At 37.1% G+C, this 27,585-nt stretch overlaps 1 protein-coding gene across 6 annotated transcripts in view; it reads left to right on the top strand.

The window, feature by feature from the left end:
- Window positions 1–27,585, top strand: part of CCDC171 (coiled-coil domain containing 171) — a 341,520-nt gene that overhangs the window by 74,715 nt on the left and 239,220 nt on the right. For all 6 annotated transcript variants that reach the window (XM_027549190.1, XM_027549194.1, XM_027549191.1 and 3 more), the window contains 3 exons: window positions 676–836; window positions 7,780–7,918; window positions 23,027–23,129. In XM_027549190.1, coding sequence (XP_027404991.1) covers window positions 676–836; window positions 7,780–7,918; window positions 23,027–23,129 — 403 coding nt within the window. The remainder of the gene's footprint in view (window positions 1–675; window positions 837–7,779; window positions 7,919–23,026; window positions 23,130–27,585) is intronic.

Here is a 27,585-nt window from a genome sequence, read left to right as displayed (position 1 = left end):
TAAAATTTCAAGTACGTTTAAAAGTAGAGAGAAGAGTAAAATGAACTCCCTGTTTACCGATCACTCAGCTTCAGGACTTGCCTCACAGGCCAGTTGTGTTTTGGCTATTAACCCTCTTCTACTCTTCCACTCCAAGATTATTTTGAAGAAAATCCCAGATATCATATTATTACACCTAGATATATTTTAGTCAAATAGTGTTGTTTGATAATAAAATTTTACTGTTCTACAGTAAGAAATCCCCAAGAGTAAAAAGATCTATTAACTTTGTTGGGCTTAAAAGATGTTCATATAACAATATTTCTCAAAAGAGGGGAAGGATACTTCTCTCCAATTTTCAAAAACCACCTAATTTATTATGTTTATAAAGGAATGTCCAAATGAGCTACTAGATCAAAATTAGGCACTTTGACGGGACGGGTTATATTGTATCTGCCGGTCCTTTTTCATAGCACAGTTAAGTCTGTATTCTTCCACTCTTCTTCTTTTCTACTACACATGTTGAGAAAGGGAATAAACTGCCTCTTGTTTATTTTCTTTGTTTTAAACCAAAACCAGAAAGAAAGACTTGTTTGGATGAATGATAATTAGCTGTTTGATAAAGTATTCTATTCAATTTGAGATTGGTACAAGTGTTTCCTTGCTTGCTTCAATTACTTTTCTGTTATCTGGTAGTTACGGATTCGAGACCTTGAAGGAGCTTTGCAGGTAGAGAAGGCCAGCCAAGCAGAAGCTGTTGCCGATTTGGAAATGATCAAGAATGAATTCAAAGAAGTTGAAAGTGCATATGAGCGAGAAAAGCATAATGCACAGGAGAGCTTTGCAAAACTAAACGTGTAAGTGTTATACTGTAAAACTCTCTAAATTAATATTAAGAGTTTATGAAATCTACACGACTATGAATGCATAGTAGTAGGTAAATATAGAAGTGCTCTGTTGGGTTTTGAAGTATTATGGCAATTCCAAGTAGTCTCAGAAACGCAGAAATACTTTCTTATACGAGAAAGTAAATATGTTAATGTATTTTTATATTGTGTTTGCTGATGTAATACAGCAAACACAATATATATCTTTAAGGCCTTGACTTCTAGGTCTCCTAAGTGAGCTATGTAGTAAATGGGTAATGTTGGAGATTTTCTCAAGCTGTAAAAATAAAGGTAGGAGTGATCCTGCTACTGGGGCTAGCGTGTGTGTGGCTCACTTCATACCTAGCATTGCACGGCTTTGTTTCATTTATGTAGTGGCCTGTGAGGTAGCTACAGTTTTTTATCCCTGTTTTACAGATGTGAAAACTGAGCCTGAAGAGGATAAGGACACACAGCTATTAGTGGGAGGGTCAGGATCTTTCTGACTCCTGTTGATTTTAATCTTTTTCAGTTCAGAAGTCTTTCATCTGAAAAGTCCTGTGAAATGCTTTAAGAAGTTTATAGTGAAAAAAAAAAAAAAAAGAAGTTTATAGTGGCTCAACATGTTTCCAAAAATAATAGTACATGTTTTAAGCCATTTCCTCTCAGAGAGAGAAATGTGTACCACCGTTGGTATATAATATGATAATAGGTCAATACATTAGTTATGTTTTTATTTTTAATGTTCATTTCTACTTATGGCAGATAATGGTTTTCCATTTACAGATGTAATATAAAGTTTCCTTTTAAAATACTTCATTTAGCTTATAATGTGAGTTAATTTTTTAAAAAAGTATTGTTTAGAGTTGTATGGCAGAAATGATAAAGATGGCACTTGAAAGGCTGAAGTTTGGAAAAAATGTAAAACTCTGTAATTACTTTTATTAGTAATGATTATAATACATTGAATGAGTAATTCTTGACTGAGTTTTCTTGCTTCCTCTAGAATAATTTAAATGATAGTCTGTGATTCTACAGACTTATACCCTTTTATTTCCTTTGAACCATGTGATTCTAAGGACTTGTATGTACCCTTTTATTTCCTTTGAACCATATCCCAATCAAGTTATTACAATAATAACTTGATTCTGTTATTCTAAGGACTTGTACCCTTTTATTTCCTTTGAACCATATCCTGAATCTGCACATTTAAATATGTTTGAAGGGCCTTTATGTAGTATATAGCACAGGCTTCTTTACTGTTGCTTTGAGGTAATGATTATGACCTACTAGTGAAACTGTAAGAAGTTAGACTGTACTCCCAACGATCAAAGCTTTCCCACAATAAAATAATGGGCTTCTTTGGGGGAACTAGTAAGCTCTCTGCCGTGGAATGTTCGAAACAGTAGGTAGATGATTCTTTATCACATATTCTGAAGATATGAGTCCTGCAAATTAGATTCAGTTCAGTTCAGTCGCTCAGTCGTGTCTGACTCCTTGCGACCCCATGAATCGCAGCACGCCAGGCCTCCCTGTCCATCACCAACTCCCGGAGTTCACCCAGACTCACGTCCATCGAGTCAGTGATGCCATCCAGCCATCTCATCCTCTGTTGTCCCCTTCTCCTCCTGCCCCCAATCCCTCCCAGCATCAGAGTCTTTTCCAATGAGTCAACTCTTTGCATGAGGTGGCCAAAGTACTGGAGTTTCAGCTTTAGCATCATTCCTTCCAAAGAAATCCCAGGGGTGATCTCCTTCAGAATGGACTGGTTGGATCTCCTTGCAGTTCAAGTGACTCTCAAGAGTCTTCTCCAACACCACAGTTCAAAGGCATCAATTCTTCAGTACTAAGCCTTCTTCACAGTCCAACTCTCACATCCATACATGACCACAGGAAAAACCATAGCCTTGACTAGAAGAATTTTAAGATACCCACTTACTTTTAAGCTCTAAGATTTTAATCTATGTACTTTTAAAATTGGACCCCAGAGCAAATTTTTTCCTTGAGTTTGTTTGGCTATTACCTGTGCTTTTTGGTGCTTGAAAAATTTTACTCAAGTTTTGTGTTCCAATAAGCAGAAACTAACAGTTCTGAATACTAGTTATGTATTCCAGCTAAGCTAACTAAACTAACAATCCTCAATGTTTTAACATATGTCCCTTGTCTGTTCTTCATCCCTATATAACTGTGCTGTAATATAAGTTAATAATAATGAATAAAGAGAAAACAGTAAGTAGTAATTAAAGCCCACTGCTTATCGGTAGTTCCTATGACTTCTCTTCCTCCATCCTGTCTTCTGTTTCATTGTACATGATATTACAGCCACCTCTTTTCCATTTATCTGTGGTTTGAGAAAGAATGAGATGACATGAAGGATGATTAGGTAAGTTATTTGATTTTCTACTTGTTCAGTTCAGTTCAGTCGCTCAGTTGTGTCTGACTCTTTGCAACCCCATGGACTGCAGCACAGCAGGCTTCCCTGTCCATCACCAGCTCCCGGAGCTTACTCAAACTCATGTGCATCGAGTTGGTGATGCCATCCGACTATCTCATCCTCTGTCATCCCCTTTTCCTTCTGCCTTCAATCTTTCTCAGCATCAGGGTCTTTTCCAATGGGTCAGTTCTTCGCATCAGGTGGCCAAAGTATTGGAGTTTCAGCTTCAGCATCAGTCCTTCCAATGAATGTTCAGGATTGGTTTCCTTTAGGATGGACTGATTGGATCTCCTTGCAGTCCAAGGGACTCTCAAGAGTCTTCTCCAACACTACAGTTCAAAACGTCAATTCTTCGGCACTCAGCTTGCTTTATGGTCCAACATATAGTCACATCCATATATGACTACTTGTATTCTTGATTCTTTTTCAGGAATCTTCTTTAAAATCTTTTAGAGTCACAAATTCTCAAGAATTAATTTTTCAAAGTAGTTCTAAGTTTTGGATAATGTATTTCAAAGTGAGAATTGATATTTTAGGTCTTTAGGGTAAATAATACCTTTACAATAATATCTTTACAAATAATACCTTTAATGTACAATTTTGAGAGCAGTGAGTGCTGGAGTAGGAGATTGTTTTACCTGTTGGGTAGAACTGATTTAGCAATTGATAAGAGGTTTCAGAGGAAATGCTGTCTGACCCTTGCAGGTGGCTAAGGTTTTTATACTTCTCTTTCCTCCCAGGTATGTCTAGGTGGGAATCTTATTAAAAGGCAGGAAGAAAAACTGTGTGTTATTCAGAGTTTTAATTTTGGTCAACAGTTTCATAACAGTGAATATTCCTATGTGAAACTATTTTGGATGGGATATATATTTATATGTATATAGGTAGAATATACATATGTATCCCTGGAGGAGGCCATGGCAACCCACTGTAGTACTCTTGCCTGGAGAATCTCATGGACAGAGGAGCCTGGCAGGCTATACAGTCCATGGGATTGCAAAGAGTCAGACACTACTGAAGCGACTGAGCAAGCACACACACATACATATGTATTAGCTGGAATATGTGTATATATTTTAGCATACTATTATGTATGGAATATTACATATAATAATATAACAAATAAAATTGTTATGTATTAAAGATACCTTTCAAAGAACTCAGCTAGGAATTTGAACAATAACAGGCTATATTAGCAAATATATAATGTATAATTTAGGTAGAATATATATACTCTATATTTCTCTAATAAATTTTCTTAGTTGTAAATTTTTTTCCATTGAAAACTTGCAGTGTAAAATGAAAATCTTTCAATAATCTTTTTATTTTAACTCTTTCAAATATCAGATTATCATTAACTGTAGTAACTGATTGTTGGGCAATGGTAGGGAAAAGATCCTCATAATTCTTAAATCTAGTTTAACTTTAAATTCAGTTTAAAATAACACTAGTCAAAGATATGATACCCATCAGACTTAATCTAAATTTATTTAATTTATTCCATTCAATATTTAGGGACTTCATTTTTCTAAATATATCAACCAAAAGTGTAAAAAGAACAAAGTATTATAACCCATGTGCTAATATTATTGTTCATATTCTTGCCGAAAAATGGTCTGAAGATGGCTGTTTGTTAAAACAGCTGCACAGTTGTCAAATTCTTATCTGAGCTCTGAAGGAAAAGAATGGTAATCCAGTAGCAAAGAAGGCATTTTTTTTTTGAAAGAAGGCATCTTAACTACAAGTTTCCTTTTCCCTTTCCTTTCTTGACAAAATCCTCCATCTGTCAAGTCCTGACTCTTCTCTATTGGATTCAAAGAGACTGGGGCTTCCTTGAATTTTCATCATACTCCCCCTGCCAATTAACACTTGTACATAATCTAAAAAGTGAAATAGTACTGTTAAGCTCATGAAAAGCCATGTCTTGTTACCCCGTTGCTCTCTGTGACTGGTTTCTTCTCCTTTGAAGCAACTGCTTTCAATTCTTACAAGCTGTTTCTGGCGTTTAACTTTGTATTGCTGAATAACATGCATATTGTGCCATGTTTTCAGCTTCTCTTTCTAGATGTTACCTGGTGGCCTCTACTTATTTATCTGTTGTGCACCTTGACCACCTAGCACAGGCTTATTTCTTCCGTCCTCCCATCCTTTCAGTAGGGTTGTATTTTAGGATATTTTTTCTACTATTTTCTGACCCCTCATATTTATTTTTCCTTTATACAACGTTTTCTTATATTTTTTGTTGTTTATTGTCTGTCTTCCTATGTAGAGAGGAGCTTTGTTTTGTTCACTGCTTTCCCTGAACTCCAAACTAGTGCTTGGCACACAAGAGCTGCAAAGTAAAGAGTTGCTGAATGATCAAATGCATGAATAGTTAATATCTCGTTTTATGTTGGATTAGTTTGTATGCACCAATCAATAAATTATTCTTAAACTCTCTAACAGAGCTGAAAATCTCTCATTATTTTTCTGCACCTCAGAAATTCTGTCATTGTTAGTTTCTTCTAAGATGTATCACTGTTGGAGTCTTCTTTCCACTCCCTTCTTTCTGGACAAATTGTTTTGCAGGCTTTGTGTCACAGTCATCCTTAGGATTCCTCTTCACCATCATCCGAAGCATTCCCTTTACTTCTCTTTGATAATGGATCTCTTCTTTACTAATCTCATGCCCATCTTCCTTGTCTGATTTACTCTCTTGTAGTTTCTTGAGGAATTACACATCAGAGGAAAACTTTTAAAACTTGCATTCTGAAAATGTCAAAATGTAGTTGATCTTTACCCTTTGTCATAGTTTTGTTGGCTGTTTATTCAATTCTTCTATCAAGAAGTCCGAAGTTATTTGATTACCTATTGTTTGTTTGTGGCCCTTGCTTTTCTCTGGAAACTTGGACAGAGTGGCCACCAAGTCTGGAAACATAGGTGCCTGTCTTGAAATGGTTTAGTGATGTTACATTATAACACATGATAAAATAATACTAATAATGTGTATTTCTGTGCTCTATGGACACAGTGTGGAATCTTCTCTTTGTTCATGGTGTTCTTAAACGTCACGATGATGGGCCTGGCATGGACTATTTTCCATTAGTGCTGGGAAGTCACTGAGCTCTTTCAGTTTTAGAGTTATAAATAATTCATTTTTGGGAAAATGTCATTTATATGTTGGGATTCCTGGATCGATGTTTGTATCTTTTCTCTACTTTGATCCATTTTTTGTTGTTTAGTTCTGCTTTCTGAGAAGTTGATATAAATGTCTCCTCTAATCTGTCTATAAGTGTTTAAATTCTACCCTCCCTACAATGGAATATTCTTTTTTTTTTTTTTAAGAAAAAAGCTTTATTTCTCTAGTTGCGGTGAGTGGGGTAACTCTAGTTGCGGTGCCTGGGCTTCTTACAGTGGCTTCTCTTGTTGCAGAGCACAGGATCTAGGGCCTGGGGGCTCAGTAGCTGCGGTTCCTGGGCTCTAGAGCGCAGGCTCGATAGCTGTGGTACACGGGCTTTGTTGCGCTTCGGCACGTGGACTCTCCCTGCACCAGAGATTGAACCTGAGTCTCCTGCATTGGCAGGTGGATTATATCCCACTGAGTCACAGGGAATCCCCAGTGTTGGAGTATTCTTGATTCAAGGAAGAAAGTACCAAAGGGTTGGCAGTAGACTTGTCTCTGTTCCACCCTAGAGCAAGAAATGTTGACTGATCAGAGTAAGATCATGTGCCATTCAAAAATGAGCTCTTCATTTGATTATAGCCTGAGCACAGCATGGATTTGGTTATACTGAGTCACCTTGCCTCCAATATTACAGCTTAAAAGTTATAGGAAACTGATCTATTGCATTTATCAGGAAGATGCCAGATTAAAAATAGTGGCAACTCTTTAATTTGAAACACAGCAAATTTTGAACTAAAATACTCCCAAACTTCTTGTCATTTTATGTCCCAAAAGAATGTAAATTCAATTTAATGCTACCTTGAGCAAAATGTAAATAGGCAGGCAAATCCTTTGAAAAGAAATTTATGTTTTCACAGTGAACATAAATGATTATTAAAAATTATCCTTGCTTTTGGACTTTTCATGTTACTGTACCAGTTCTACTTGCATGAACACTCAGAAATAAAACATTTGTGTCATTTCCCAAGTTATACTTTAATTTGAAAGTGGTTTGATAGGACTGCTTTCTGTTTTGAGGCAGTCTCTGAGCTAATTCAACTGCGGTGGGTGGGGTTTGTTAATCATAAATAATGGTGAATCAACACTAACCAAATCCATTTTGCTCGTAGCCTTGGGTATAGTACAAATGTCTGTTATCAAAATGGGGGTATTATTATGTTAGAGTCCTTCATTTAAGAATGTATAATTCTTTTTATTTGCAAAAATGAGAAGTGGTCTTTAAAACCTTTGGTCATGAAACCATGATATATAGTACATCTGCCCTTTGTGTTAAAGTTGTATAATAAGACCTGATAAAACATATTTGAAAAACCTGCTCTGGCACTTTAACCTTTCAGATTAGAAAGAGAGTATTTCTCCAAAAACAAGAAACTCAATGAAGAAATTGAGGAACAGAAGAAAGTAATTCTAGACCTTTCAAAGAGACTCCAGTATAATGAGAAAAGTTGCAGTGAATTACAGGAAGAACTTGTAATGGTAAGATAAAAAAGAAAACCCTATGGCAATTACTTTATTGGTTCAAATTTGATTTTTGGTAGGATTTTTTCTCACTACATGCCATGAGATAATTGTATGAAAGTAGTTTTAGTGACATTGATATAAAAATTTAAAACTGGAGATGCTATTTACCACAAAGCTATTCATAATAAAACATCTCTTCTTTGAAATAATTGGGAAAATGAAATGAATTAATAGAATGTCTGAATTATAGAATGTTTTAAAATTTATTCAGGGTTTTTCTTTTTTTTTTTAAAGTATATAAAACAGTATTACCTACATGGAAGCAGGGTTAGGGTTTAAAATCAGTAGATCTAATGATTTCAAAGACTCCCTTTTGTAATCATGTTGAACCTGATCACTCTGTCTCCATTCCCCAATAATCGAGCCTTCACACCGTCACCAAATTTATCTTTTTCAAGTATTGATCTGTTCTTGTCACCTTCCATTTATTAAAAAGCCATCAATATCTCCCTGTTGCTTTCAGAGCAGCTCCAGCTTCTTGCTGTGTAATCGAAGGCACTTTTGTCTGTGGCTCTATGTTAACTTTTCCAGCTTCTTCTGTTGCTATTGTCCTCTCCTTACCTTGCTTCAGCCACATTAAAGTACTCTTGGCTTCCTAAACACATGCTGTATCTTCATGTCATTTTACTTTTGTTCAGGCTGTTCACATTTTTTGACCCACAGGTCTGAGATGTTCGTTCTCTTTTCTTTTAATATTTGTAAATCTCCTGTGATGGTGATGCAAGACGCCTCTGATGTAGTGCAGTCTGTGAAGCTTGCTGTGGTTCCATCTCTGCTTCTTTTCATCCACCTAAAGTCAGAGTTCTGCCCCTCCCAAGTTTGTATTTCTTTAATGGTTTAGTATCTCTATCATAACACCAGAATCTGCTGTGTATTACCTCTGCCTAGAAATCGAGAGTGCATTGAGGTTAACTTTGTTTTACATGCCAAGTTTCCACAGTAGTACTTGCCTCAGTAAACATTTGTTGGATGGCTTTGTTTATTTGGTTAATGCAGTGTACTCCTACTCTGCTATTTGTTGGGAACCTCAGGAAGGAGGCCATAACGTTTATAGTAGTACCCTGTTTCCTCTTTGTCTTGCTCCCCACATATATACTTTTCCCAGAGACTTGGTTACTTCACTTTCAATTATATTCCACAGCTCTTAGTGATGTTAGTTTCTGAGGAAAAGGAATATTTTTTCCCTTGTCCAGCAAGATAGAAACTCAGGGTTATACTAAGAAGTGGTGGTCAAATCAGTGCTGCCTGGTTAGAAAGGTAATGATGAATGATGAGATAGAAAAGTAATGATGGGATAACATTTAAACTCTTTAAATGAACCAGTGTTATACACAGGCAGGTGATCCTCTATCTGTCTTGCTTCAGTCATATTAGAGGACTCTTGGCTTCCTATTTTTCATATCTTCTTGCTATTTATTTTCATATCTCCTTGCTTCCATTCTAGTTGTTCATATTTTTGACCCACATTGACTGAAACACTTCTTTTTCCTTAACAAATGTCTGTATACTCTCTAATGTTGAACTCTGTTTCCGTTTAACTCAGGATATCCAGTTTGTTCTGATTAAGGAATTGTTATCATTGCTTTTACCCTGGTTGAATTTGTAGTTTGAGTACTCTTGATGTGGGGTTTTAGGAAGTTTAGAGTTCTCTGTGTAGCAGTTGTTGTTGTTCATTTGCCAAGTTGTGTCCGACTCCTTGTGACCCCATGGACCGCAGCACACCAGTCTCCCTGTCACTCACCATCTCCCAAAGTTTGCTATATTATTGAGTAGAAAGAAAAATGTTGCAGAATCATATGTCTAGTAGAACCCAGCTTGGTTTGTTTTTGGCTTGTTGCTGTTGTTCACTGTGTGGCATACTATAGTGCCTCTTCACTGTGATGTGCTGCCCTCAATTCCATGGGCACCCCACCTCTTCACTCCTGGTTCTGGAAGGTGAATCATGGCGGAGAAAAACTTGTTAGAGTTATTGAGCTGAGTCTTAGTCTTGCTGTGCTTACTTATTAGATGCTGTAATCAAATAGTTTGGAAAGAGAGTGGTAACTGAGAATGCAGTGGTGAAGACCTAGTCACCAGTATAAGTTGGCGTGCATCCTCCCGACTCTGGTCTTCTAGCACTCCAGTGACAAGGTAGAAAATAAAAGAAGGCTGGCTGAATTCACCACTGAGCTCAGGATGCTTTGTGATTACAAATAATTTGCTCGGTGCCAACAGGTATTTCTTTTTTAACTTTCACAGTTTGGTGGATGGTCTGAAAAAAACGTGAGTTGCAGCTCATTCACAACCTCCGTTTGCTTGTTTGAACCCTTGACACTCAACCTGTAAAACACTGTTGTTCTGACTAGTAGAAGAGCCAGTGGGATGTTCAGAAACAAATTCAAGTGCAGCTTAAGTAATTGACAGTTCATATGGTTCAGCCTAACTATTCATATGTTCCTCTCTCTGTTTCTTCACCTCTCTTAAAGCCTTAGCTTTATGTCTTATTTTCTTCCATTGCTTTTGTTTTGTTTCCCAGGTGGTGCTAGTGGTAAAGCACCAACCTGCCAATGCAGGAGACATGGGTTCAGTCCCTGTGTAGGGAAGATTGCCGGGAAGAGGGAATGGCAGTCCACTCCAGTATTCTTGCCTAGTGAATCCCATGGATAGAGGTGCCTGGTGGGCTATGGTCCATGGGGTCACAAAGACTCAGACCCGACTGAAGCGACTTAGCATGCATTATTTATTAGCTTTATCTTTTAGCTTGTTCTGTTTTATTCTTATTAGAACAGTTGCTTTCTGTCCCTTTACTTGACCATAATATGAAATTTAAAAAAAATTAATTAAAATTTATTTACTGAAAACACTATTACTTTGAATAGTAAGTGCAGTGTTTTCTTTTTAATAAAGAAGTCTGTCCATGGAATTCTCCAGGCAAGAATACTGGAGTGGGTAGCCATTCCCTTTCCAAGGGGGTCTTCCTAACCCAGGGATTGAACCTGGGTCTCCTGCATTGCAGCAGATTCTTTACCATCTGAGCCACTAGTGAAGCTTCTTAATGAAAATTCTTTTACTTTAAATAGTAAGTACAGTATTTTCTTTTTAATAAAAAATTCATCTGTTGCTTTTCATAAATATATTTTTGGGTACATATATCTTTATTTCCTTTAATTTTTTAGTAGGTTAGTAGCCTTTGAGTTTGGAGAAGGCAATGGCACCCCACTCCAGTACTCTTGCCTGGAGAATCCCATGGACAGAGGAGCCTGGTAGGCTGCAGTCCATGGGGTTGCTAGGAGTCAGACACGACTGAGCGACTTCACTTTCACTTTTCACTTTCATGCATTGGAGAAGGAAATGGCAACCCACTCCAGTGTTCTTGCCTGGAGAATCCCAGGGACAGGGGAGCCTGGTGGGCTGCCGTCTATGGGGTTGGACAGAGTCAGCAGCCTCAGCAGCAGTGACTCAGCAGCAGCAGCCTTTGAGTTGAGAGGGTAATCTTACAAATTTCTCTCTAAAGAGATATCTATCAAATTAAAAATTTTAAACCATAAAAATGGAATTTTTTGGTTTTGTGTCCTCAAAGTCTGTTATTTTTGTTTTGAGTTCATAATTGTTTTTGACTGAAGAGAGAATAACATAAGAGGAGGCTTTTACTTTTTGCCTTTGGAAATAAAATTTTGTTTTAATGACATCCTATGATCCTGCGTACCCTAGTGTGTCTTTCCCACAGTTACATTTCTTTCGAACATAATAGTTTCAGTTTTTATAGAATATAGATGGGAAGTATAAATTAGCTACAGCTAATTTTTCTCTCCCTTTGAGCTAACAGCTTGTTTTCTAGTTTAGGTCACATTCATGGCCATTATTCAAATCTTGGTCTTTATTTTCTCTGTTGCATTGTAAGAGAAAATTAAAGCCATTTTCTTCTATAGGTTTACTAGTAAGACCAAGGTGTTATTATAATATGCAAAGACTTCAGGAAGTTTTGAGACTTAAAAATAACAATTGTATAACCGAAGGTCGCTTAGCCTTTCAGAACTGGAAGACGCCATCGAGATCATCTAGGTCAGGATACACACAGAGTCAATAAACTGGTTGCAAAGTGATAGCTCCCCTGTTACAAAAGATAAAAATTAAATATAGAATGTAATTTTGGAAAAGTTCAAACTGGGTTTGTTGAGTCTTCTCTTGGTATTTAAGGAATACAGCCAACATTAATTGTGCTTTTATGTTCGTGAAATTTCTCCTATTCAATTTATGAATTTAGAAGATATGATTAACAAATGAGTAGTATATTATTGTTTTTAATGTCATAGTATTAATAGAATTTCAACATAGGACATCTAGGGATTTAACAAAAGTAGTTTCATGTTATGTGTTGTACACTATTGAATTCGACTTTAAAAAGTTTTGATTAAAATTGAACTATTCATTTTAAATTCTTTGAATTTAATAATGATTTAATCAGCTACTAAATAAAACCGAATTTCTAGTTTAAGCTGCTTAGTGATGATGCTTATTAAAGCCCACCAGAGGCTCAGGAGATCCAGTTGGGTATTTTAGTCATTACTGTGAGTTTTTATATCTGCTTCTCTTGAGCAGGGGAGCTATCATTTCCAAATTGGCATTATTAGGATTTGCTTTGTGCTTTCTACAATGAAATATTTTTGAGTCCGTCATTTCTTGAGATTTGTTTTTCTGCCACTCAGTAATATTTAGTTACAGCTTTAGGAGAAGACCATATATTGAAAAGGGAATTCTAGTTCTCATGAGGTTTTGCTCAAAGAATATTTTATTCTCTAAAGAACTTGTGATTGAAAATGGTCAAGTATATATTTTCCCCCTATACTTTGGGGGCTTGACTGATTATATAATAATAATGGTTGCTGGCATTAGATAGGATTTTGGAAAGTGCTTTGATTGCTATGCTTTGAGGTAAAGTTAATGTTTCTTGATAGTATTTTTGCATCAAATGATCTGTTAGGTTTGCTTTAGGAAGGACATGTTTCTGATTTTGCAGGAGGCATTCAAAACTAATGGTCTAATAAATAATCTATTCTGAATTTTTATGAAAAACTTGTTGATTCCTGCTTTTCAGCCACAATAGAATAGTATTTATATATGAGCATTGTTTTTGCTAATATAAACATGTCTCTCTCAGTGGTCCTTAAAAATTTAATACTGTTAAGTTATATTTATCTAATGTGTATGTGTGTTTAAATGTTTATTGTATGGCTGTCTTTCTAAATTTGTGATGTAGGCATAAAGCTTTTTCATTAAGTTTTCTGATATTTATTAATGTTAAAATCTTAAATTTTGAAAATTCAAACCTCATTTTTAGTCTTGGGAGAAATAAAATGGTATTGTATATGTGTGTGTCTGAAAGAGAGAGAAAGAGAGACAGAGGAAGAGAGAGAGGAGATGTTTATATGTCAAAGCCTATATTCAGATTGGATGGTGGCATAAATTAATTGTGTAGCTGTGTAAGGGAAGGTGACATTTCATCATACGGCATAAGCAGTGGGATCATAGAATGCTCACATCCATGGAAGCAGCATAGACAAGCAGGGAGGGAAAGAAAGAGTAAACTGTTTTATGAAGAAGTAAGAGAGTTTAGTTATTGTCATTATGATCAAGGAGAAGCTGCAAATGGTGATGATGATGAAAGATAACCATATTAAATTCAGTTTAGCTGAGCAGGCTCTCTCGGAATCCTTACAAATGAACTGCCTCTGTAAAACTAAGTGGAAGATAAGATGAAAAGGTGAAGCAGAAGTATGTGATGTCAGTTGTAGGTTATGATACTCCTCTGTTTTTACTCAGAATTCCTTTGTAATGGCTTAAAATATATTTAAACTAATTTAAAAGCTTACTTGAATTCAATACCATTCAAAAATGATACGTGTTATGTGTTACTGCTATAAAAGTTTGACCTGTTTTTAAAAAACTAATTTCATTAATCTAAACAAATCTGGTGACTAAATATTTATTCTTTTACCTATTTGTTTTTTCTATAATTTTAAACCTTATTATTAGTACCCCTTAATTGTTTTTATTGTTATTTATGGTTTGAATCAACTTTTCTATTGCAGATCAGCAGCACTCATTTGTCCAATTTATAGATATAAATATATGCATATGCTTTTTAATATTTTTCACAAGTTTATATTAGAAATTTTTATTTACATACATGTCTATTTATGACATTCATCCATGATTAGCAGAAGTGAGGGATGAGTTTTTATAGGCTCAAAGAAAGATAAGATGATAGAATGACATGTTAGATTAAGCCAGAAATTCATTTACTTTAGCAGTGTGTGAAATATTGTGTACCAAGATGAAAATATAACATAACGCTTTGTCAGCTCATTGTTCTTTTTGGTGACTCCTCCTGCCGAGATCCAGCCCCGGCTGATCCAAGGAGTTCGAAGCGGGGACGGTGTCGGAGAGGATCAGGATACAATAGCTTCAATTAGATATTAATTAGAGATATAAAGAGTAATAGAATGAGGATGGCTCAGTAGGAAAATTCAGTGGAGAAAAGAGACTGAGTAGCTTGGTTTACGCGGGAGACCAATAAAACTTCAAGACAAGAAGTTTGCACCACTTACGTAGGCCGCAGGCGTCCTTCCGTTCTCCCGAAGGAGAGGAGACACTGAGGCCTCCCTGGTCGGATCTTAAGAAGCCCAGGCAAAATTAGTAAGCTTGGTGGGTTCCACGCTCCAGATGGAGACTCAGCCAGAGTTTGAGAGAGAGAGAGACATGGGGAGACCAGTATTTCGAGAAACTGATCCCAATTCTTTATTTTCCATGGTCTACTTTTATACACTGAGATGTTATGCAAAAGTCACGTGGGGTCAGAAGTCCTGACTTTTATCAAAGTCAGGTGCTTCATACAAATGTATACAGAGGTCTTAGGGGTGTTACATCATCTTCTGGCCGGGGGGCCTGCTGACAATTTATGACCCTCTCCTTGTGACAGCGGTCAGTCAACCAGGACACTTATTTCTCCAGGGGTAATTATTCTTAAAAAAGATTCCACCTTCTGAAGGTACCAGATAAAGTTACATTCCTATAGGGTGAGGGTGTAGTGGGTTTTAATTAAGGAAAGAATTTACTTAGCCTAAGGTCTAACGTGATTAATATCAAAGGTTACTACTTATTTCTTCTATATATTCATTAATGTGTGTAAGGGCAGGGGATGTGGAGACTTAGCAACAAACATTGGCTCAACAAATGAAAAACCCTTTACCAATACAATTTCTAATCAGCCTACTATACTATACTAATGGTTTTCTAACTTTTCTAAGGAACCTGTATTTAGAAGGTTTAAGCATCTCGTGCCTCTCACGGTTGGGAGGCTGTAAGCAATCACATGTGGCCGGACAAGCCTGTCAGGCAGGCTAGAGACCCTTCAGAGGAGTTTGTAGGTTGAAACACTCCTATCACGCCCAGGAATTATTATTAACTGGAGCTCTAAGTTAACTCCTTCTCCGAAAGAGGTGGTGGGGGACAGCCCCCCGTAAAGTCAGAGGTGTAGGTGAGAGCACAAAGTAGTAAAGTAGGCAGGCTCTGGTTATGGGGGTAGATGCTCGAGGATTTCCAGGGGGACTCCTGAGGCTCGATCCCGCCTTTGCGTATGTCGAGCCTCCTTCCTCATGACCTTTGCCATGGGCAGAGTGCCTCACGCTGGCCCCCAACACTCTTTTATAATACATTAAGGTCTTTCAGTCAGAAATTTTTCTGCATTTTCTTTGAATATTTTGATATTTTTAGTCCCTTTTCTATACTGGCTTTAGATTCATCATGACATCTAAAGTAGTCCTAGATTCATGGTGAGTTGATCAGTATGTTCATCTTAATATCATCTGGTTAGCCAACATAGCAGTAAGGGACTTTTATTTCTACAGTAATAAAGCTCTTTATGTAAATTATTCTAAGGCAAAAAGAAGTGAGTTCTTGTGACTTATGTCCGAGGCAAAAAAAAAAAAGGGAGTTCTTTTATCCTAGTTTTGTCTTTTAAACTTGTTTGAATGTTTAGAATTGCAGAATTTGTCCAGTCAACAATTTAACATTTAACCTCAACTTCCTCTTTATGTCACACAATGAAACATGTTAATCGAAAATTAGAAACTTGGTCTTTTATATTGGTTTGGCATTTTGTTTTCAACCTAGCAGTTTTATTTAGCTGATAGATTGTGTTTTTATTCTAGAAATTTCTTGCTTATCAAAAGGCTATTAAGAGAACTAACAGCTTTGAGAACAAAATTTAAATATAAGTGCAGTCCACACTTTTAAAAAGTTCCAGCTATTTTCTCTATATGAATGAAGAATGAAGGCTTGATTTATAAAATCAAAACAATTTATTAGTTAAAAATTTGTCAGATATAAAAGAAAAGGACACTTTGCTGTATACCTGAAACTAACACAATTTTGTAAATCAACTCTGCTTCAATAAAAAGCAATGAAAAGGAAAATTTTTCAATCATAATCTGGCTCATAAACCTATCAGATTTAATAGAATTTGTATTGGCTATATTATGAGACTATTAGCCAGATATCTCTGTAGAAAATTAGAATACTACTAATTATAAATAGAATAACAAGAAAGGAACTTCCTCAACATGAGAAAGAGCATCTGTGAAAAACCTATAACCAACATCAAAGTTGATGGTGAAAGGCTGCTTTCTTTCTAGGATCGGGAACAAGGTAAGGATGTATACTTTTACCATGTCTAGCTAACATTGTACTGGTGGTTCCAGCCAGAGCAATAAGGCAAGAAAAATAAAAGTCATTAATTTTTGAAAGAGAGAAGTAAACTCTTTGCAAATCAGGTAATTTTATAATTAGAAAATTATAAGGAATTCACACATACAACTATTAGAACTAATAAACAAGTTTAGCAAAATTGCAAGGATCATAAGAGTTAATATTGTTATTTGTTAAGATAATAACATTCCTCAGTATATAGATTCAATGCAGTCTCTATCAAATTCTCAGCTGGCCTTTTGCATATAGTGACAACCTGATTCAAAAATTCATAGTATATATTCCTTATTATAAATCACAGTGTGACAGTATGCCAAACCAACTTATAAAGATAGATTATCTGATAGATCTTAAATAACTGGCTGTACATAAAAGGAAACAGTATAACTGAGTCCCTGCCTTATTTCTTATATCAAATTCTAAATTCATTAAGAGTCATAAAAGAGGAAGATCAAAAAGTAGAAATAAAGGAATTTTAAGTGTTTTATAATCTTGGAGTAAGAAATATATGACATAAAATCTAGAAGTCCCAGGGCAAATTACTGATAAATTTTTATTACTTAAAAACACTAGAATAGCCAAAATAATCTTGTAAAAGAAGAATAAAGTTGAAGAAGTAGCATTTCCCAATTGTAAAGCTTACTATAAAGCTGTACTGTTAAAATGCTGCACTCAATATGCCAACAAATTTGGAAAACTCAGCAGTGGCCACAGGACTGAAAACGGTCAATTTTCATTCCAATCCCAAAGAAAGGCAATGCCAAAGAATGTTCAAACCACTGCACAGTTGCACTCATCTCACACACTAGCAAAGTAATACTCCTAATTCTCAAGCTAGGCTTCAGCAGTATGTGACCTGAGAACTTCCAGATGTTCAATCTGGATTTAGAAAAGGCAGAGGAAACAGAGATCAAATTGCCAACAGCCATTGGATCCTAGAAAAAGCAAAAGAATTCTCAATAAAATATCTACTGGGCTGGATGAAGTACAAGCTGGAATCAAGATTGCCGGGAAAAATATCAATAACCTCATATATGCAGATGACACCACCCTTATGGCAGAAAGCGAAGAAGAATTAAAGAGCCTCTTGATGAAAGTGAAAGAGGAGAGTGAAAAAGTTGGCTTAAAGCTCAACATTCAGAAAACTAAGATCATGGCATCCGATCCCATCACTTCATGGCAAATAGATGGGGAAACAATGGAAACAGTGAGAGACTTTATTTTCTTGGCCTCCAAAGTCACTGCAGCCATGAAATTAAAAGATGCTTGCTCCTTGGAAGAAAAGCTATGACCAACCTAGACAACATATTAAAATGCAGAGACATTACTTTGCCGACAAAGGTCCATCTAGTCAAAGCTATGGTTTTTCTGGTAGTCATATATGGATGTGAGAGTTGAACTATAAAGAAAGATGAGCACAAAAGAATTGATGCTTTTGAAGTGTGGTGTTGGAGAAGACTCTTGATAGTCCCTTGAACTGAAAGGAGATCAAACCAGTCAATCCTAAAGGAAATCAATCCTGAATATTCATTGGAAGGACTGATGTTGAAGCTGAAACTCCAATACTTTGGCCACCTGATGCAAAGAGCCAACTCATTAGAAAAGACCCTGACACTCAGAAAGATTGAGGGCAGGCAGAGAAGGGGGCGACAGAGGATGAGATGGTTGGATGGCATCACCGACTCAATGGACATGAGTTTGAGCAAGCTCTGGGAATTGGTGATGGGCAGGGAAGCCTAGGGTGCTACAGTCCATGGGGTCACAAAGAGTCGAACATGACTGAGTGACTGAACTGAAGAAAGCTATAATAGTCAAGACTGTGGTATTGGTATAATGTAGACATGTATATCAATGGAAAAGAATCAAGAATCCAGAAATAAACTCCTATAATTATGTTTAATTGTTTTTGAAAAGGATACCAAGTTAATTCAGTGGGAGAAAGAATAGCATTTTTCAACAAATGGTGGTGAAAGAACGGGGTATCCACAAGCCAAAGAGTGAATTTGGACCCCTGCACAAAAGTTGAATGGTTCATGGACCCTAATAGAAGAGCTAAAACTACAAAAATCTTAGGCAGTGCTTTCTTAGGAGCCACAGCAAAAGCTCAAGTGACGAAAAATAGATGCATTGTACTTCACCAAAATTAAATACTTCTGTGCTTCAGAAGATAGAAGGTGAAAATACAGTCACAAAGTGCTAGAAAATTTTTGCAAATCAAGTGACTGATAAAGACCGTGTATTCAGAATAATAGAGAAATAACAATGAAAAATATGCTAAAGGTTTAAATGGACATTTCTTCAAAGAAGATGTACAAATGGTCAGTAAGCATGTTAAAAAATGTTCAAAAACCATTAGTCGGGGATATGCAAATCAAAACAACAATGAGATGACTCTTTACACTCATTCACATGACTGCAATTTAAAAACTGGACAATAACAAGTTTTAGAGAACACCTGGAGAAGTTGGAACATTTTGTTTCTAAGAATATAGTCAAAAGGCAAATGACAAATTGGCAATAATGATTTGCAATGTGTGTGACAAAGCAATCATTTTCATAATTTACAAAGGACTGTAATAAATCACTAAGGAAAATGTGTACAGTGTAATATAGAAATGGGTACATGAAAAGGCAGTTCACAGAAAAAGAAATACAAGTTACTGATAAAGATATGAAAGGATGGTTAATCTTATTTAAAATTAAAGAAATGGACAGTAAAGAAGTTGATGATGCTTACCTTGTATGGGGAAGTAAACACTTAAGCTTTTCATGGTGATTTATACCAGTAGGACTTTAAAAAGCAATTTGGTAACAATTATCTGAAAATAGTTGTACATACTGTTTACTTATCAAACCTGTTTCTAGGAGTTTACTGAGTAGATATACTTGAATGCATTCTAAGATGTACAAGTATACATGTAAGGATTTATAGTATTGTCATTAATAGGAAAAATGCAAATAACCTATAAATCTTAGCAGTAGGGGACTGGTTAAATTCATTAATGATACTATGGATAAGTTAATTCATCTAAACAATGGAATGCTATGCAACTGAAGAAATGTGATGTGGAAAGGATGTTAGAAACATACTGTGAATGGAAAAATAAGTTGTATAATAGTATGTATACTATAATCCCATTTGAATTTAGAATTGAATATATTTAATATATTGGGGAAGGCAATGGCACCCCACTCCAGTACTCTTGCCTGGAAAATCCCATGGACAGAGGAGCCTGGTAGGCTGCAGTCCATGGGGTCGCTGAGGGTCGGACACAACTGAACGACTTCACTTTCACTTTTCACTTTCATGCATTGGAGAAGGAAATGGCAACTCACTCCAGTGTTCTTGCCTGGAGAATCCCAGGGATGGGGGAGCCTGGTGGGCTGCCGTCTATGGGTTCGCACAGAGTCGGACATGACTGAAGTGACTTAGCAGCAGCATATTTACTAAATATTTAACATAAATCATTTTTATTATACAAAATATAATTTTATATATAAAATTATATATTAAGATTTGTATAATATGACAACATTAAAAAGCATGTTATTAATGGTATGCTAATGGAGAAAACTTGAAGTCTGAGTTTGTTTTGTTTTTGTTGGTTTGGTTTTACATCTCAATTCAGGGGCTTTCAGTCAGACATTAAATCAGGTATTTTATTGTTCAGTTCAGTTCAATTCAGTTCCTTAGTCGTGTCTGACTCTTTGCAATCCCATGAACAGCAGCACTCTAGGCCTCCCTCTCCATCACCAACTCCCAGAGTCCACCCAAACCCATGTCCATTGAGTCGGTGATGCCATCCAGCCATCTCATCCTCTGTCGTCCCCTTCTCCTCCTGCCCTCAATCTTTCCCAGCATCAGGGTCCTTTCAAATGAGTCAGCTCTCTGCATCAGGTGGCCAAAATATTGGAGCTTCAGCCTCAACATCAGTCCTTCCAATGAACACCCAGGACTGATCTCCTTTAGGCCGGACTGGTTGGATCTCCTTGCAGTCCAAGGGACTCTCAAGAGTCTTCTCCAACACCACACTTCAAAAGCATCAATTCTTCAGTGCTCAGCTTTCTTTATAGTCCAACTCTCACATCCATACATGACCACTGGAAAAACCATAGCCTTGACTAGACGGACCTTTGTTGGCAAAGTAATGTCTCTGCTTTTGAATATGCTATCTAGGTTGGTCATAACTTTCCTTCCAAGGAGTAAGCGTCTTTTAATTTCATGGCTGCAGTCACCATCTACAGTGATTTTGGAGCCCCAAAAAATAAAGTCAGCCACTGTTTCCGCTTTATTTCCACTGTTTCCATTTTATTGTAGAACATACATTTTCCACCTCCTCTTTTGTTTTTAACTCAACAGTATTGCTTAGAGATCTTCCATTTTAGTATATTAGTGTAATAGAACTTTTTTATTTGAAGTCTTTGTTGAACCCTAATTGATTTAACAATCTTCTGTTGATAGCATGTTTTAGCATGTTAAATATGATATTTAACTCTTATTGTATATACTCAGTATTGTCTGGGTCTGTGGGATGCATTGATAAGGGCAAAAAATAAAAGACCGTATTTCCTACTTTCATGGAGCTTGTTTTCAATGAGATAGACATTAGCAGAAGACCTCTCAAAAAAAGGGGAATCATAACTCTGATAAGTGCTGAGAAGAATCTAGTAGGGTTAATTGACATAGTCAAGGAGTAAAAGATAGCTTTTCCAAAAAAGTGATAATTGAACTGATGTCCAAAGAAAGGATTGTTAGTTTTGTGTATTTTAACGATGAATTTTGTCCTATAATATCTATTCTCCCATTTCTTCTGTTGCATGCCTCACTGTTGCCTCTGTATCATCAGATTTTAAAAATGCTTTTTCTCACTTATTAAAAAAAATCCAAACTCTTATCCAATCCCACTCTTGTTTCCAATACTGCCCTTTTTCTTTATCTCCCCTTCTCTTGTTACCAAAAGTGTTTTGTCTAAACTTCCTGTTTCTATTTCTTATATGTCACTAAGACAAAAAAATTGCAGGCTTATTCCTTTTTGACCTGTTCTAATATGAGTTACAGCAGACTTCATCACAGACACCAATGTCTTCCATGTCCGGTGAACATGGAACATGTTAGTCTCCGTTTTTCTTGAATATTCTGTGACATTGGACATATCTCTATCCTTGAAATGTTCTTTTATTTTGGTTTTCATGACTTTATCTTCTTCTGTTTCTCTTCCTCCTTTTCCAGTCTTTTTTGCTGCCTTTTTCTTTTCCAAGTATTAAATTCCTGAGTTCCTTAGGCTCTATCCTAGACTCTTTTCGCATCCTGTCAGACACTCTCATGGCAAGCTTCACATCCCTAGATGATTCTCAAGCCTATGTTTGACTTCTCTTCTGAGCTTTATACCATTGCATCCAGCTGCCTCTCATAGTTTTTACTTTATTTATTATTTTTTAATTCAAATATATTTAGGGTCAGTTATTTGCCACGTAGTCTACTGGTGCTGGGAGTCTTTTAAAAGTGCTTTACTGGAATATGATCTAAACAGAATTTATGATTAACATTACCCACCAGAAACAAACAAGTAAATAAGCAGAAACAGCCAAAATAAGACCACCTCTACTTCCATGGTTCTTACTCAGCTGCTGAAGTCCACCCAGTTCTAGTCTGAAACCTTGGGATCAGTCTTGACTTCTCATTTTATCTGAGCATTTCCTCATCCAGTCCAATCGAATCCAACCCAATCCAGTCAATGTAATCTAACCCAATGCAGTGTTACCAAGGTTGGCCATTCTATCTTCTAAGTATGCACCCCTTCAACATCCTTCAGTGCTTATACTCCCACACACCCTTTTCTCTGCCAAGACCCTAATCTAAGCTGCCATCAGCTCTTGAGTAGTCTGCTACAGTTCCTTCTAATTTGTCATACTGCATTCACTTTTGACCACTATCTGGCAATTTGCTACATGACTGCAGTATAATCTTTTAAAATTTTCCTCAATTTCTCTGTGTCTCCATTTCCTTATCTGTAAAATGAGATAATGATGGCCCTTCCCTCATAGATTTGCTGTGATGATAGAAAGAATTGCTATGTTAGAGTACTGAGAATAGTGCCAGGCACTGAGGCCTCAGTCAGTTGTTATTGAGACCTTACACATTGTTGCATTAGGCCAAGTAAAAGAAATGGTTAAGAGAGAGGTTTATTAATAATAGATTTGAATGGAGTAATTATTAGCTCATTTATACTTAATTGTGCTTTATGTATTCACACAAAAAATCTGCAACTCTTATAATGCGTGACCTTATTATGTGTAATTTTTTTTCTCAATTAAAAGGCTAAGAAGCACCAGGCTTTTCTAGTGGAGACATGTGAAAATAACGTGAAAGAATTGGAATCGATCCTGGACAGCTTTTCTGTGTCGGGCCAGTGGACATCAGGTTAGTTGAAGGTATAAAATGACAGATGCATCTGTCAATGTTCCAAAGTCCCTACATTTTGGGAATTCTGCAGATGCCTCTTACAGTCCCTCATCTCAACATGTTTTGATTTGATGACATGATAAGAGCAGTTCTCACAGCGGTCAGTTGGCCTAGCTGGCTGCGAAAGGGTGACGGACTGTGGACCTGCTGCTGTCCTACCTGAACTTGATTTACAAGTGTTGGTGTCTGTGTGATTGGACAGACAAGGGCTCACTTGCTGTGTTCTGAATCCAACTGAGAAGAAAGTCCATACAGTATACCTGCAAGGGGAACAGATGTTTCCATCAAACCGAGCCAAATTCTGAGGCAACCTTCAGCAACTTAAAGGTCATGTATTCAAAAGGTTATGTAGGACACAGGCTGTAACAGTGCATATTCTTCACCGCTGCTCTCCAGTCTGGTTTTCTCCTTCATTTCCTACCACAGTGCACATACTCTCCAGATAGAGTGCTTTGGTAAAACGCTTTGGTTTTAGTATTAGCCCACTTAATATGATAGAGAACTATAAAGATTGTATATCGGGTAGGCATATTTTGGTATCAAGCGAAAAGCATTAGTTGCTAATGAATGCTCGCCATTCCATGATTTCTGCTTCCTTAATTTGTGTGTGTGTGTGCCCTTATGTGTACTATAGTGGCTTTGACTTACGTATTTTCACTTCTCTACCTCAGTTTTCTTTTGGCATACTGTCAGCCTCAAATTATTTAGTTGCTTTCTGACTCAACTATATTTTTCAAAAAAGCATGTAAAATTCAATTCCTTACACCTTAAAATAGCTTCAAGACTGTTCTAAAGGAATCAAGCATATTTGACAAATAAGTTCTTTAGGAAACCCTTAAATTCAGAAAAGTTTGTTGTCCTTATAAAAGCAGAAAAATATGATCAAGGCCCATTTCACATTATGAATCTGCAGATTTCTGCTGGTGAGCCATTAGAAATTGAGTGAGATTTGCTGTTATCTATTTTTAACTTTCTTTGTTTTTATTTAAACTTTTTCCAAAAGCATTAGTATTTCATTGTTTGTCACTGTAAAATCAAGGTGTATAAAAGTGACATTAAAAAAATCCAGTTTTCAATTGTATTTGCTAAAGCTTTGAGGAATAAAATTTTCTTTTTCAGTGATAGTGTTTTATTATTCATATGTGTCATTGCTTAATGGTTTTAAGGATCTTTAAGATTGTAAAATTATTATCATATCTTAATGCTTCAATGTGCAGAGTTGAATTAGAAAGCCTAAGAATAATGAGGTCATGTCTCCTTTGAGGTTTAAAGTTAAATAGTGGATAACAAAGAAACTCATAAGTTATTACTAAACCTATAGAAAAAGAATTGTCTTCTAATAAAGTTTTTCTTTTTATTCTCATCTTTCAGTGACCATCTTTTTTAATTTCTTGTTCCTGGGAAAGGGATTGATTGTGTGCTGAATTTGTGATTTCTGTTCTGTTATAGTGGTCTTTTTTTCCATATTATGCTGGTTATTCATTCTCCTCTGGTCTCTGTTTTGCATTCTGGAGGCTGACCTCTGTGGACTGCATGATCGGGGCTCCTTTGCCCTCTGGCTTGGGGGTTGGATTTGGATTGTCGATGCACCAGCAGGAGATTAAGAGGGTGGAGGAAGAAGGGAAAGCAGAGAATGTCATGGTGTTTATTTCCCCCACTCCCTCCAGTGTGTTTCTGGCAGTGGTTTCATTTTTGGTGGCTATGGCTCCTGTCAAGCGGGTTCTCTCCCACAGCTGTGGTTTGTGTTTGTCTATGATGATAGCTTACCTCCACTTGACCCTGTAGGCGTCTCTTGGTATTAGTATTGCTTTTCCAGTCTTTAGAATGGACTGGTTGGATCTCCTTGCAGTCCAAGGGACTCTCAACAGTCTTCTCCAACACCACACTTCAAAAGCATCAATTCTTGGGCGCTCAGCTTTCTTCACAGTCCAACTCTCACATCCATACATGACCACTGGGAAAACCATAGCCTTGACTAGACGGACCTTTGTTGGCAAAGTAATGTCTCTGCTTTTGAATATGCTATCTAGGTTGGTCATAACTTGCCTTCCAAGGAGTAAGCGTCTTTTAATTTCATGGCTGCAGTCACCATCTCCAGTGATTTTGGAGCCCCCAAAAATAAAGTCTGACACTGTTTCCCCATCTATTTCCCATGAAGTGATGGGACCAGATGCCATGATCTTCATTTTCTGAATGTTGGGATTTAAGCCAACTTTTTCACTCTCCTCTTTCACTTTCATCAAGAGGCTTTTGAGTTCCTCTTCACTTTCTGCCATAAGGGTGGTGTCATCTGCATATCTGAGGTGATTGATATTTCTCCCAGCAGTCTTGATTCCAGCTTGTGCTTCTTCCAGTCCAGCGTTTCTCATGATGTACTCTGCATATAAGTTAAATAAGCAGGGTGACAATATACAGCCTTGACGAACTCCTTTTCCTATTTGGAACCAGTCTGTTGTTCCAAGTCCAGTTCTACCTGTTGCTTCCTGAATCTGCATACAGATTTCTCAAGAGGCAGGTCAGGTGGTCTGGTATTCCCATCTCTTTCAGAATTTTCCACAGTTTATTGTGATCCACACAGTCAAAGACTTTGGCATAGTCAATAAAGCAGAAATAGATGTTTTTATGGAACTCTCTTCCTTTTTCCATGATCCAGCGGATGTTGGCAATTTGATCTCTGGTTCCTCTGCCTTTTCTAAAACCAGCTTGAACATCTGAAAATTCACGGTTCACGTATTGCTGAAGCCTGGCTTGGAGAATTTTGAGCATGACTTTACTAGCGTGTGAGATGAGTGCAATTGTGCGGTAGTTTGAGCATTCTTTGGCATTGCCTTTCTTTGGGATTGGAATGAAAACTGACCTTTTCCAGGCGTGTGGCCACTGCTGAGTTTTCCAAATTTGCTGGCATATTGAGTGCAGCACTTTCACAGCATCATCTTCCAGGATTTGAAATAGCTCAACTAGAATTCCATCACCTCTACTAGCTTTGTTTGTAGTGATGCTTTCTAAGGCCCACTTGACTTCACATTCCAGGATGTCTGGCTCTAGGTCAGTGATCACACCGTCGTGATTATCTTGGTCATGAAGCTCTTTTTTGTACAGTTCTTCTGTGTATTCTTACCACCTCTTCTTAATATCTTCTGCTTCTGTTAGGTCCATACCATTTCTGTCCTTTATCAAGCCCATCTTTGCATGAAATGTTCCCTTGGTATCTCTAATTTTCTTAAAGAGATCTCTAGTTTTTCCCATTCTGTTGTTTTCCTTTATTTCTTTGTACTGATCACTGAGGAAGGCTTTCTTATCTCTCCTTGCTATTCTTTGGAACTCTGCATTCAGATGCTTATATCTTTCCTTTTATCTTTGCTTCTCTTCTTTTTACAGCTATTTGTAAGGCCTCCTCAGACAGCCATTTGCTTTTTTGCATTACTTTTCCATGGGGATGGGCTTGATCCCTGTCTTCTGTATAGTGTCATGAACCTCCGTCCATGGTTCATCAGGCACTCTATCTATCAGACTTAGTCCCTTAAATCTATTTCTCATTTCCACTGTATAATCATAAGGAATTTGATTTAGGTCATACCTGAATGGTCTAGTGGTTTTCCCTACTTTCTTCAGTTTAAGTCTGAATTTGGCAATAAGGAGTTCATGATCTGAGCCACAGTCAGCTCCCGGTCTTGTTTTGGCTGACTGTATAGAGCTTCTCCATCTTTGGCTGCAAAGAATATAATCAGTCTGATTTTGGTGTTGACCATCTGGTGATGTCCATGTGTAAAGTCTTCTCTTGTGTTGTTGGAAGAGGGTGTTTGCTATGACCAGTGCGTTCTCTTTGCAAAACTCTATTAGCCTTTGCCCTGCTTTATTCCATATTCCAAGGCCAAATTTACCTGTTGCTGCTGCTGCTGCTATGTCACTTCAGTCATGTCCGACTCTGTGCGACCCCACAGACGGCAGCCCACCAGGCTCCCCCGTCCCTGGGATTCTCCAGGCAAGAACACTGGAGTGGGTTGCCATTTCCTTCTCCAATGCATGAAAGGGAAAAGTGAAAATGAAGTCGCTCAGTCGTGTCCCACTCTCAGCGACCCCATGGACTGCAGCCCACCAGGCTCCTCCATCCATGGGATTTCCCAGGCAAGAGTACTGGAGTGGGGTGCCATTGCCTTCTCTGAATTTACCTATTACCTCAGGTGTTTCTTGACTTCCTACTTTTGCATTCCAGTCCCCTATAATGAAAAGGACATCTTTTTTGGGTGTTAGTTCTAAAAGGTCTTATAGGTCTTCATAGAACTGTTCAACTTCAGCCTCTTCAGCATTACTGTTTGGGGCATAGACTTGGATTACTGTGATATTGAATGGTTTGCCTTGGAAATGAACAGAGATCATTCTGTCATTTTTGAGATTGCATCCAAGTACTGCATTT

The sequence above is a fragment of the Bos indicus x Bos taurus genome, chromosome 8 (genome assembly GCF_003369695.1).
Source record: "Bos indicus x Bos taurus breed Angus x Brahman F1 hybrid chromosome 8, Bos_hybrid_MaternalHap_v2.0, whole genome shotgun sequence".
Taxonomy (NCBI): domain Eukaryota; kingdom Metazoa; phylum Chordata; class Mammalia; order Artiodactyla; family Bovidae; genus Bos; species Bos indicus x Bos taurus.
This window is presented reverse-complemented; position numbering and strand designations above follow the sequence as displayed.